Source organism: Micrasema longulum, unplaced genomic scaffold (genome assembly GCF_059751315.1).
Source record: "Micrasema longulum isolate JH-2025_06_02 unplaced genomic scaffold, ASM5975131v1 h1tg002097l, whole genome shotgun sequence".
In the NCBI taxonomy this organism is placed as follows: Eukaryota; Metazoa; Arthropoda; class Insecta; order Trichoptera; family Brachycentridae; genus Micrasema; species Micrasema longulum.
The window spans coordinates 28,288-40,364 of NW_028279264.1; the positions used below are offsets into that span (position 1 = coordinate 28,288).

General features: G+C 34.1%; 1 protein-coding gene across 2 annotated transcripts in view; it reads left to right on the forward strand.

Moving 5' to 3' along the window:
- The window catches only part of Ack-like (activated Cdc42 kinase-like), a 42,697-nt gene that overhangs the window by 20,343 nt on the left and 10,277 nt on the right, over positions 1-12,077 (forward strand). For both annotated transcript variants that reach the window (XM_088239229.1, XM_088239228.1), the window contains exons 7-19: positions 172-312; positions 602-761; positions 1,792-1,923; positions 2,198-2,295; positions 3,201-3,312; positions 3,406-3,591; positions 3,944-4,172; positions 6,089-6,138; positions 6,443-6,589; positions 6,734-6,882; positions 7,641-7,763; positions 8,039-8,193; positions 11,697-11,755. In XM_088239229.1, the coding sequence (XP_088095355.1) occupies positions 172-312; positions 602-761; positions 1,792-1,923; positions 2,198-2,295; positions 3,201-3,312; positions 3,406-3,591; positions 3,944-4,172; positions 6,089-6,138; positions 6,443-6,589; positions 6,734-6,882; positions 7,641-7,763; positions 8,039-8,193; positions 11,697-11,755 (1,741 nt within the window). The remainder of the gene's footprint in view (positions 1-171; positions 313-601; positions 762-1,791; positions 1,924-2,197; positions 2,296-3,200; positions 3,313-3,405; positions 3,592-3,943; positions 4,173-6,088; positions 6,139-6,442; positions 6,590-6,733; positions 6,883-7,640; positions 7,764-8,038; positions 8,194-11,696; positions 11,756-12,077) is intronic.

Consider the following 12,077-nt stretch of genomic DNA (forward strand, 5'->3'; position numbering starts at 1 on the left):
ATTAATTGTAGTGTTTTCACGTTTATAGACTACAGTATAATCTAAGACTAACCGAGTTTAAAACTGCGCCGTGCAAGTAGGTTTCTCGCGAGACATCAGATCTTTATGTTAACCTTCATCGATGATGTAAATAATGAAAATTTATAAAGATTTCATATTGGGTTTTTTCAGAGATTTGGCTGCTCGCAATGTTTTGGTGTTCTCAAAGAACAAAGTGAAGATTTCTGACTTTGGCCTTTCAAGGGCACTCGGTGTCGGGAAAGATTACTATCAGACCAACTTTAATGTTAATCTTAAATTACCTATTGCTTGGTAAGTATAAATATTTTGTTACATGTTACTTAATTAACACTGCACGGAATATACTTACATTTTCACAACTGCAATTCGAATTTACATTGACCCTTTTTAATAAATACATCTAAGTTAAGGATAGTCTTTGGTTGGTCCTTTCAGCCTCTATCTTAATGCATTAAATCATAAAATTCATACTTCACATTTTTTCCCTCGAAAATGTATTATTGAAATATTTCCTTACATAATTAAATTTTAGCGGAAAAAATATGTATTTATTTATTATCTTGAGATTTATCGATTTCAGGTGTGCTCCCGAATGCATCAGTTATTTACGCTTCACATCTGCAAGTGATGTATGGGCATATGCTGTTACATTGTGGGAGATGTTTTCCTATGGATTTCAACCTTGGGCAGCCTTTTCTGGGCATCAAATACTGGTCGCCATAGATGCTCCTAATTATCAAGTAAACTATCATTTTTTACATTTTAACAAAGACTGAACAACTGTGGGTGGCTTCAGGGGTGACTTCAGCCAGACGACAGAATTTGATCCAGGATACGGCTCTACCTAATGTAGGGAGTACCGCTTTACCCACCGTTAAACTACTGGGAGTTTTACTCAATTCTGACCTATCTCTTGACGCTCAAATTAGTAGAACGATAAGTTCATGCTTCTAGCAGCTGAGACAAATTAAATGCATACGCAAAAATTTGCCGGTTGATGCCGCCCGTCAATTAATAAATGCGTTTGTAGTGTCTAGAGTCGATTATTGTAATGGTATCTATGCAGGTCTACCAATGAACAAAATGACTCGCCTACAATCTGTATTGAATGCCGCAGCGAGACTTATTTTCGGAATCTCTAAGTTCAGTCATATCACTCCACTACTTCGGGAACTACACTGGCTACGTTTTCCACAGAGGGTCGAATACAAACTCTGTTGGCTTATGTATAAGTCACTGCACAACTCGGCTCCGGAATATCTAAGGGAACTATGCATTCCAGATGAACTAGCTGACAGGCGTCTCACGCTTAGATCAGCTACGTCTTCGGCGAGAGGAAAAGTTATTATACCTCTACGCAAACAGCGCACTAAATTTAGTGAACGCGCATTTGCGGTCGCAGGCCCTATGGCATGGAATGCTCTCCCAGCAGAGGTGATAGGCTGTGAAAGTGAAGTGATGTTTCGGAAAAAGCTTAAAACCCACTTGTTCTCTAAATCATTTGAATAAATCCGTAGCACACGACAACAAAATAAATTATTTTAATTAAATTACAAATTTAAAAGCTTCAATTAAATCAACTTAACAATAAAACCACCATGTAAAGCGCCCTTGAGGTATTTTATTACGTAAATGGCGCTATATAAGTTATCCATAATAAATAAATAAAGATATTTGTTAATTTTGTAGTCATCCTTTCTTTGATATACCACAGATCTTATTCAGCAGTTTAGGATTGCAATTTAACTTTTGTTTTATGTATTGTTTTAGCGTTTAGAACAGCCAGAATGTTGCCCACGAGAATACTTTGCATTGATGCAAAAATGTTGGGATCATGAGCCCACTAATAGGCCAAAGTTTTCAGAAATAATTTATATACTTCCAGATTGCAAACCAGAACAGGTTAGTTCACCATGCGATACTTTAACTGATCATGTTTTATATAAGAAAGAAATTAACTTTTTTTTGTACTTTTAGGTATATTTTTATTCACAATGTTTTGAGTATGTCCAAAAGCTTAAAGACAGGCTGTTTTTCAGGCGAAAATGTTTTCCGTCTCTATTGCATAAAATTGAGAAATTATTATTAAATTCTGATGAAAATTTTAATTAAATTTGACAAAAGTACTTATATATTACATTTTGATAAATTCCATATTTCCCTAATTTTAATATAGGTCCAGACTATATCTGCAAGTGAATACGATCCAAATGTTAAGAGAAGTGATCAGTTAATTTGCAAAGGAGGTGATATTATTACAGTCCTCGATAAAGGGTAAGTTTGTTTAGTTTTTAATGCTTAAAATATATATATATTTTTAATGTATTCCAACAGCTGGTATTTACCATTTTGCCTTATTAACTACTTATTGATCATAACATTTTCAACAACAAAATACCCGAGACCCAATAAAGGTTCTGAATATAGGGGTGTGTATGTAATAGGCAGAGAGGATAGAATGCCGCTTTTCTCTGCATACAGTCCTTGCCTTTGATCTTTTCCTGGTGGATTTTCTTATTATCAAAGAATATATTTGACACAAAAATATTCCATTCCAGACATACTTTAGCAATCATCTTCTTTCTTTGTTTGTTTATTTAATAATATATCTTTATTACTGGGTAACTTAAAAATCAGCATTTTTGAGTTACCCACTAAAAACACATATTTGTATCTTCATCAATGAATGCTGCAAATAGACAAGTTGTGATTCTTTAAAATCATATACGATGATTTTAATGCATCACAATTGTCTATTTGTAGCATTTATGGATGAAGATAAAAAATATGTGTTTTTAGTGGGTAACTACAAATGCTGATTTTGAAGTTATCTAATTTTACCCTGCGACATTCTTTCGCTGTCCATTCACTCTACATGTCCAAACCAATGCAGTACTCCTTTATTTGATTTTGTCGATAATGCTTGTCTCAGCCTCAGCCTAATGCACTGATCTTGATATTTGTGTACCTATCATACAGTTTTACCGCACATTCGCCTGATAGATTGCATTTGACAGCATTCAGCCTACTATTATCCTTGTTTTTCCAATTCCTACTTCACTCCCTGACATAAGGGTCGACACCTGAACTCTATCGTGTACTAATATTACCTCCTGCGACAAACATTTATTGGCCAATGTACATATTAAAATATTTAGAATTTTATAAAATTGTTTTAGTAGTCATCCAAGTGCTACACAGTGGAAGGGAATACTAAATAATGGCACTACTGGCTTATTCAACCCACAAAATGTTGTTTCTTATCTTGGAACTAGCCTACCCTCTAATCAGGTAAACTTTTAAATATGCTTGGATTTCACATTTTAAAATGCATATATTATGAAAATAAATCTTAATTTTTTTTTGATATAATATTTTTTCCAGAATGCTTTTATCCGATCATCGAGCGAAGGGGCGGGCACTAGTATCAGGAACTCGCTGATCCGTGATAAGGAATCTTCCACAAAAAGGAGACTCCGCAGTGACATGATATCAGCGCCCCAAGGCGTTAAACATACTGGACATGTTGGTTTGGATGGAGCTTTCTTTGGCGATGTATCTTTTCTCGAAGTGAGTAGCTTTGATATAAGACAATATATTACGTAACACCAAACACACTAAGGTCTTGCAGTATTCATACTTCCGCAGTATGTAAATAGTTCACTTACAGTCAACACAGATTGAATAAATCAGCTTGCGTATTATCGCAGAAATAGCAGAAATCGCATTCATCAATATAAAGATCTGAAGAATCCTGATTTTGACCACATTCACACTGCTTTCATCCTTCTGCCAATTCCATGTTTCACTTCCATACATGAGTGTTGGGACTAAAACTCCGCTGTGCACTGCCAGTCTAGCTTCGATTGACATATTTATGTAATTAAAAAGGTAAGATGGATTCAATTTATGTTTTTTTTAGATTAATAACCTACCAAGACAGGTTGTTACACCTTACAAGCCTTCTGAAGATTTAGAGCAGATACCACTTATAAATCCCAATTCTCCATCTCATTTGACCGGGGGTAACAACACACCTCTGAACTCTCTATCACACCCTTTTCTCCTAAGGGAGACCAATCCTCATCACCAAATTGGGAAAGCTGAAGCTAGAAAATTTATACAAGGCACTGAAGACAAAACTGCACACGGTGAGTACATCCAATTAAAAGAAAAGGTTTTTCTTTAAAATAAATATGTGCCATCAACCTTTCCCCCGCTAAGCATCCAATTACACATGATCCGAACGGGGAGACTAAAGACCCCAGCGCCTACTTGTACTCGTATATGGCGTCAGGAGAATAAAACGTTGGAAGTGTTACCGTGCAATAATTTATTCATGTTTTCTCATACACATATTTTACTCATTCGTGTATTTTATTCATTTTTGTTAGTTTGCCGAATGCTTATTTACATAAAGTGAAATTGACCCTTGTATTATTTACATCTTTTTTGTTTTAGTATTAAAAAAAAAAACAACTATTTCAAAATTTAAAAACAAAAACAGGTAATTAAGAACATCATAAAGAGCAGAATGTATAAAAATACAATTTTGATATTTATTTCTGTTTCCGGCATATTCCAATATATCTTTCAATTTTATGGATAAAAGGCAACATATAAGTATACTACAATATTAGAGTTTGTCCAAATGTTTATAGACAAAAGACTGGATTTCACCCCCCGGGAGTCATTAAGATTAACAAATTACAATAGCGATGGAAAATATCTTAATGAAGAGAACATGGAAGTCTAAGCATTTACAGGACTTATGACCTGTCATTGACTGGTTTAAGTGGCCACTTTACACATTGTAACACTCACCATTTTGCCTTTGTTTTAACATCTACATTTCTTCCATTTATTTTAGTGAAGTTAAAGAGCCGAAACCTTTATTTTTGTGAAGAGATTCATCTGACTGAATTATTTCAAATACAAGGCAATGCCTGAAAACCCAATTTTTAATCTTCTTTTTAACACTAAAATCAACAAATGGAAGAATTGAAGAAATATGGATTTTCAAACATAGGCAAAATAGTGAATGGTACACAGTGTGTAAAGTGGCCACCTAAACCAGCCAATGACAGGTCATAAGCCCTGTAAATGCCTATACTTCCATATTCCCTGCTTTAAGGTATTCTCCATCCCTGTTGTAATTTGTTAATATAAGTATACTTTACTTCAATGAAACACTAATTTTAAAATAAAACACCTTAAAGCATATAAAAAAAAGATGTATTATTTAATTTTTAATAATTAATTTATACTGATTTTAATGTTTTTTTGACCACCTTTGGCCTTAATCACACTTTATTTTTCTCAGCATGAATTTGTAGATGTACATAAAGAAGTTTCCTTTTACCAAATATTTCTATAAAGTTTTTGAACTCCTGAACCGATTTTGGAAATTTTCCCTTATTTTTTTCCCCCATTATGATGGCCCATAGATTTTCAATTAAGTTTAAATCTAGACTGTTTCCTGGCCACGAAAGGTAATTAAGTCCCAATGATTCTTTTACCTGCAATACCCAAGGAAGGAAAACACCAAAATGAGTCTAAAAAATGCTAAATACAATTGACTTTTTTTTAGTTTTTTTAAAGGATTTCTCAAATTGTGTTTAGTGAATTATGTTTCATGTTATATAAGAGATAAAAAAAGATTGTTTTTTTAAAAGGTTTCTTGTTATTTATTTATTGATTTACACGCCCAATGGGCTTTTACATATTTTATAAATTACATTTAAGTGCAGCAGTGAAACATGAGTATGTAAATTTGGTTAAAATTAAAGATAACATAAGAAAAGCTAAAAGATACAATAATAAGTAAAAATCAGGAAATGTACCAACATAGGTATATGGTACATAGAAAAATATTTAAAAAATTTACATATGAAAACATACACGCATACATATACATACATATAAGTTTATACATTATTATAGAGATACATGAGAAAAAAAAATAGTAAATAAAGAAAAATATTAAGAAATTTTACATAAATTAATTTATAACCTTTTGTTATGATTTGTCATTGAAATAAATATCATTGTGATTATTGATTTATAGGAAGACACACTGGAAATTTCAAATTGGATTCTGTGCCTCATTTATCCAAGGTAATGTTTTTGCCAAGTTTATTAACTTTTTTGTACACTGGTTTTTTTTAATAAGTAACCTTGTAGATTGTGAATAAATATGTAAATAATAGGTTCATCAATTAATTTTCTACTGCTTAAAAAAAATTGCATAAATGGAAATGGTATGAGCTATGTTTATAAAATATGCGTAAATGCTCCATCATACTCGACATAGGTCATATTTATATTTTAGTAGTCTCTTAAAATGCTATATCATAGATATTTGAAATTATGCCTTTGCAAATAATTATCTGATACTCTTCTTTACTGAAATATTTTTCAGGTTAAATGGCCAGGTAGCAAAGATTCTACCGATAGTAATCATTCTACTAAGTCCAAGAATGACGATTTCTACTGTAATAATGATTGTGATGGTGATATTGACCCAGAAACTCCCCATGAGTACCAAGAAATATCTGATGATGACCAGGTAATCACTTAATCTTGAGGATTGTTAATAAAATGCCAGTATTATGGGTATTATGAAGTTACACGGTGCTAGGCTTCAGGCAGTACAAAATTATACTTTAATAAATATGTAATAATTGATACCTATGATTTTTCTCTTGTTTAGAAACCATCTGATTTTCGTCAGTCATTACTTGATGAAATGGAATCCATGTTCCGTAGTATGGGAGGACTCAATAGCAGAGCAGTTAGCTCCAATCATCAAGATCACGAAGTAATAAATCAGCGGAACGAAATTGTTGAACTAAATGCCAAGTAAGGTTTCAAATATGTATTTTTAATTAAAACAAAATGCACAATGTTTTAAAAACTAGTACATTAATGAAGGGATAGAATGTTCAAATAAAATGAATTTGAAGTTGATGGTGCATAATTAATCACACCAAATACACTTTCACCAGTTACATAATATAAATCCAAAATAATAAAATAAACCTTATAATATTTTCAGTATTATTTTCATCAGTATTATTAAATTAGGTATTATGAATTGATCTCTACCAACTTGCCACAAAAAGTGATGATTATGATAAAATTATAAATAATCTCATCAATGAAACTTCTTGGTTTAGTTTTACTTTTTATTATTTTGACCAACGAGCGCTTTCGCCTAAGTAGGCATCTTCAAGACTGGTTTATTTATAATTTTATCATAATCATTAACTATGGAGTTTTATAAAAAAATATCAACAAAAAACATCACAAAAAGTGAATTAGTGGTATTTAGTTCTTATCATTGTTATGCTTTATGTTCTTTTGAATTTTTTTATTTATGTTTTAATAAATAAAAAATATTGAAAAGCACATAAACACAATAAATTAGAAAACACAGGAATTTCTCTGGCACATATGTAATGTTTTTATGTAATAAAAAAATGTAATTGTTTGTTCCTTATAAATATCACCTAGAAATAATGGAAGATTTCAGTTTTACGAAAGAATAATATAGTAAGCCCATTCTTTTTGATACGGCCATACTTCTGGAGAATGTAAAATTTTAATAATTATTTTAGGTTGAATGATACGGCTACACTGTCCAAGAAAAAACAAGCCATTTCTTCAGTAAAATTGATATCTGCCCATGATCAGAAAATGTTGGACACTGCAATTGCTTTGGCAAATGAATTGACTGCTAAGTAAGTTATGTTCATTTTTTAAAAAAAATTTTCAACATCAAATTTGACTATGGTTTCCACGCATTTTAAAATTTTAATATTGTTAGTAAAAAACAGATACCGTAACAGATATTTAAAAAATCTTCAAGAATGTGGAAGTCTGGGGATATAATTGAAAAAAAAAACATTTAATAAATATGTCATTTGGCCCTGTGCAACCTGCCGTGTTAAAAAAAGTATATTCTTTTTCGCTAAAAAGTGGTTATTATTCTTGATTTCTTTTTTGTTTCTCTCAGCTCAATGACAGATTTGGTGCACAATGAGCCGCCCAAAACGCCAACAACTCCAAGTGAGAAGTCCAAATTTCACTTCAGGTTTCCTCTTACAAGTGGACATTCTCATACCACAAACACTCTTAAGTCCGGCGACTCTAAAGGTGCAGATTCCCATGGTGAGTAGAACAATTTTCATAATGTTTTATACATAATCCTGGATTATTGGATCAACAGAGATTGTAAACCTCTTGGATGGGAAAATCGAAGTCTAGACATTTTCAAAGTTTATCGGCTTGTTTGAGTAATCACTTAACACGCTGTGCAAGTGTTTTAAAATGTCATGATCATAGAACATCGACGCATGTGATTTTCTTCAAGTTTACACAAGAGTGACTTTTTTTTTTACACTTTATAGAACATATTTCATTTGATAGTTGGGTTAGTTTTAAGAATTTAATTTTTTCAAACCTGGAATATAAAGCCTTTATAAAAACATTGACAGCCTCGAAAGAGTCGATTAAAAAAAAAAGTACATAATTTTTTAAAAAAAAGTAATAATTAAAAAACTATACATATTAGTTAAGCAGGGTGTATGTGAACGGAAGAAAAAATTGAAGGATGAAGAAGGAATGAAAATGACACACAATTTCCATGAAAACATCAAAGTTTTCTGGAAAGCTGTGAAAAACTCCAGGAGTAGCAGTGAAAGCGGAGGCATGACAGTTGTTAAAGATAAGGATGGAAAAATGGTGACTAGTGAGAGTGGAATAAAAGAGAGATGGAAGGAATACTTTGAGGAAGTTTATGAATCGCACACTGGTAACTCGGGCGGTGCCGATGTATCGACATTATCCGAGGTGTGTCTGAACGCAAATGATGAGGTAAGTCAGATTAGTATGAAAGAAATTATCAGCGTTGTCAAATGTATGCGGAATGGTAAAGCGCAAGGGTATGACTGTATTGCAGCAGAGTTTATTAAGTCGGGTGGCAAATTAATTCTCACATGGCTACATAAACTTTTTAACTTGTGTCTCAAGGAGGAAAGGACTCCACCTGATTGGAGGAGGGCAGTTGTTATGCCGTTATACAAGGGAAAGGGTTCTAAGGTGGAGTGTGGGAATTACAGAGCTATCAGTCTTCTGAGCGCTGTCGGCAAAATGTATGGAAGAATACTGATAGAAAGAGTAAGAAACGTGACCAAGGAGAAAGTATGGGATGTACAGAGTGGATTTATGAATGGTAGAGGATGTATGGATCAAATATTTGCATTACGCAATATGACAGAAAAGTTTTTGGCGAAAAACCAGAAGCTTTTTTGCGCTTTTGTTGATTTGCAAAAAGCATTTGATCGAGTTGATAGGAAAAAATTATGGATGGTTCTATCGGAGTATGGAGTGAGTGACAACCTTGTCCGCGCTATTGCTTCCTTGTACAAAGATAGTGTAGCGTGTGTAAGGGTAAATGGGTCATTAACTTCCTGGTTTGACATCCCTAAAGGAGTCAAACAGGGATGTGTAATGTCACCGTGGTTATTCAACATATACATGGATAAATGTATGAGAGAATTGAAAAGTATGGATGTGGGAGCGAAAATGAGTAATCTTACTGTCAGTTGCCTTCTGTACGCCGATGACGCAGTCCTCCTAGCTGACAGCGAAGAGGAACTGCAATCCTTGGTTACAAAGGTTTACGAAGTGTGCAAGGAGAGTGATTTGCTAATGAATGTGCAAAAGTCGAACGTCATGGTCTTTGAAAGAAATGTAACTATGACTGAATGTAAGATTGTAGTAAATGGAGATAGTTTGAAACAGGTCGAAGAATTTGTATATCTTGGTAGTATGTTTACTAGAGATGGAAATATGGACAAGGATATTGAAAGGAGGGTTAGTGCCGGTAACAGAGTTAATGGTGCCTTAAAGTCTGTCGTAGCAAATAAGTGTCTATCGCAAGAGGCTAAATTAGCAGTTCATAATGGAGTTCTGGTACCAACCCTAATGTATGGAAGCGAAGCATGGAGTTGGAAAAAAAGGGACGAAAGTAGACTGAATGCTGTTGAAATGCGATCCCTCAGGCGAATGTGCGGAAAAACAATGTATGATAGGTGCCCTAATGTCGAAATTAGAGCAGAATGCAAGGCTGAGTTAAGCATTATTGACAAAATTAAGAAAGGTCTTTTGCGATGGTTTGGTCATGTGGAGCGAATGAATGATGAAAGAACGGCTAAAAAGATTTATGATGCGAATGTGTCTGGTTGTAGAAGTCGAGGAAGGCCGAGAAAGACATGGCATGATCAAGTACAACAAATTCTTGAAAGTGGTCTTGTGAAAAGTCGGAATAATCGACGTGCGTGCGTGAGAAGATGTATGAATGTGAAGGAAGCAAAGGAAGTGTGCCAGGACAGAGTGGTGTGGCGTTCTATCCTCTCTGCCTACCCCTCTGGGGAAATGGCGTGATGGTTAGTTAGTTAGTTAGTTAGTTAGTTATACATTTAATTAAATAAATGAGAGTGAGAGAGATGTCATAAGGTGCGGTAACGTGAGGGCGCATAGCTTGCGTCTCGTGGTGCGGCGACGTGAGGGTGCGTAGGATGCGTGGTAGGCGGCAGCGTTGGGGCTGCGGCGTCGGGTGGTTAGTCATCGTGGTAGCGTCTCGTCTGGGCTGCTGACTAGGCCACGGGGATGGCAAGGCACCCGTCCGTGACCCTCGAAGACATACTCACCCACGGAGTGAAGGTATGGTGGCACAGGAGAAGAGAGATCGGAGAAGAGAGCCCGAAGAAGCGAGTCTGGAGAAGAGAGTTCCGGAGAAGAGAGTCTAAAGAGAGAGATCTGGGAAGCGAGTGTTGCGGTTCTTATCACCTTCCGGGCGTCCCCACTCCCGGATTGGGTTGACGCCTCCCGCTTCTCGGTCTCGTCTCCCTGATTGACCCACGCTTCAGTTGGGGGTCGGTCCACTTTTCCCGCCAAATTTCTTAATTCATTAAAATCTAACTTATTCTAATAAACTTAAATATAAAATTAACCTTACCTTATAATTAAATTATATTAACAATTGTAATTGTGTGCACGAGAAGATGTATGAAGGTAGAGGAAGCGAGATCTTTATGCAGAGATAGGGTGACGTGGCGTTCCATTCTCTCGGCCTAATGTAAAGTTGATTTTAAAATATAAATATTATTTTTAATTCGTTTCGAACTCGTGTTTTTAAAATTGTCTCTAGCTTCAAAAATATTATCACATGTGGATGGTTTTCCAAAGGGCCTTTTGGAACAAACTCTCGATTGCCTGAGCGGACAGGCTTTTTATGGCTTGGCTTCAAAGCGAGATGCGCATTTTGTTTCCTTGTCACTTACTAAAATAACCTAATGGTACTTTTTTAAGATAAATATGGTTTACAGAATAATTATTTTTATAAAAAATGACAGAATTGATGGCTTTGGCACAGCGGTACTTTCGGTCTATATCAACCTTTTCAAGATCAAATATAAAAGAAAGTCAGTGTCGCATTTTTCGCACATTTTCGCCTTCGCTGTTCTATAATCACGACGACACGTATTTCTTCAATATTCTTCTATCCGTTGACTGTTATAATGTAAAAGAACTAATGTTAATATTGACATGGGTGAGATTGTACCAAATTATTTATAATTCGAAAATACTTATCCTGTATTCTTTTTCAGGAAATAAAATGGACAAGCGATCGTTTAGCCAAGAAGCCCAAAGCGTTCCTGACATTCAGGTAATTTTAATATATATTTTTTATTGATTTGCTCTATAATTTGTATGTAATAACAATACTCTATTTGAATACATATTTATAATTCTTTCTTGAAATACAGAAAAATTACTTATAATATCCCTTCTAAGCTTCTCTTTTAGTTTTAACTTAAACAAAAAGCAGCCCACCTTTAAACTTGTGGCACACCTAGTAAAATACTTTGGCAAATCAAATAAATTGTTCATTTTTCTTAATTTCAAAATTAAGAAGAATTTTGTATTGCCAGATAACTAACAAAATTAGTTTTTTAACAATTAGTAGAGAAATTGTATTTATTTTCCAT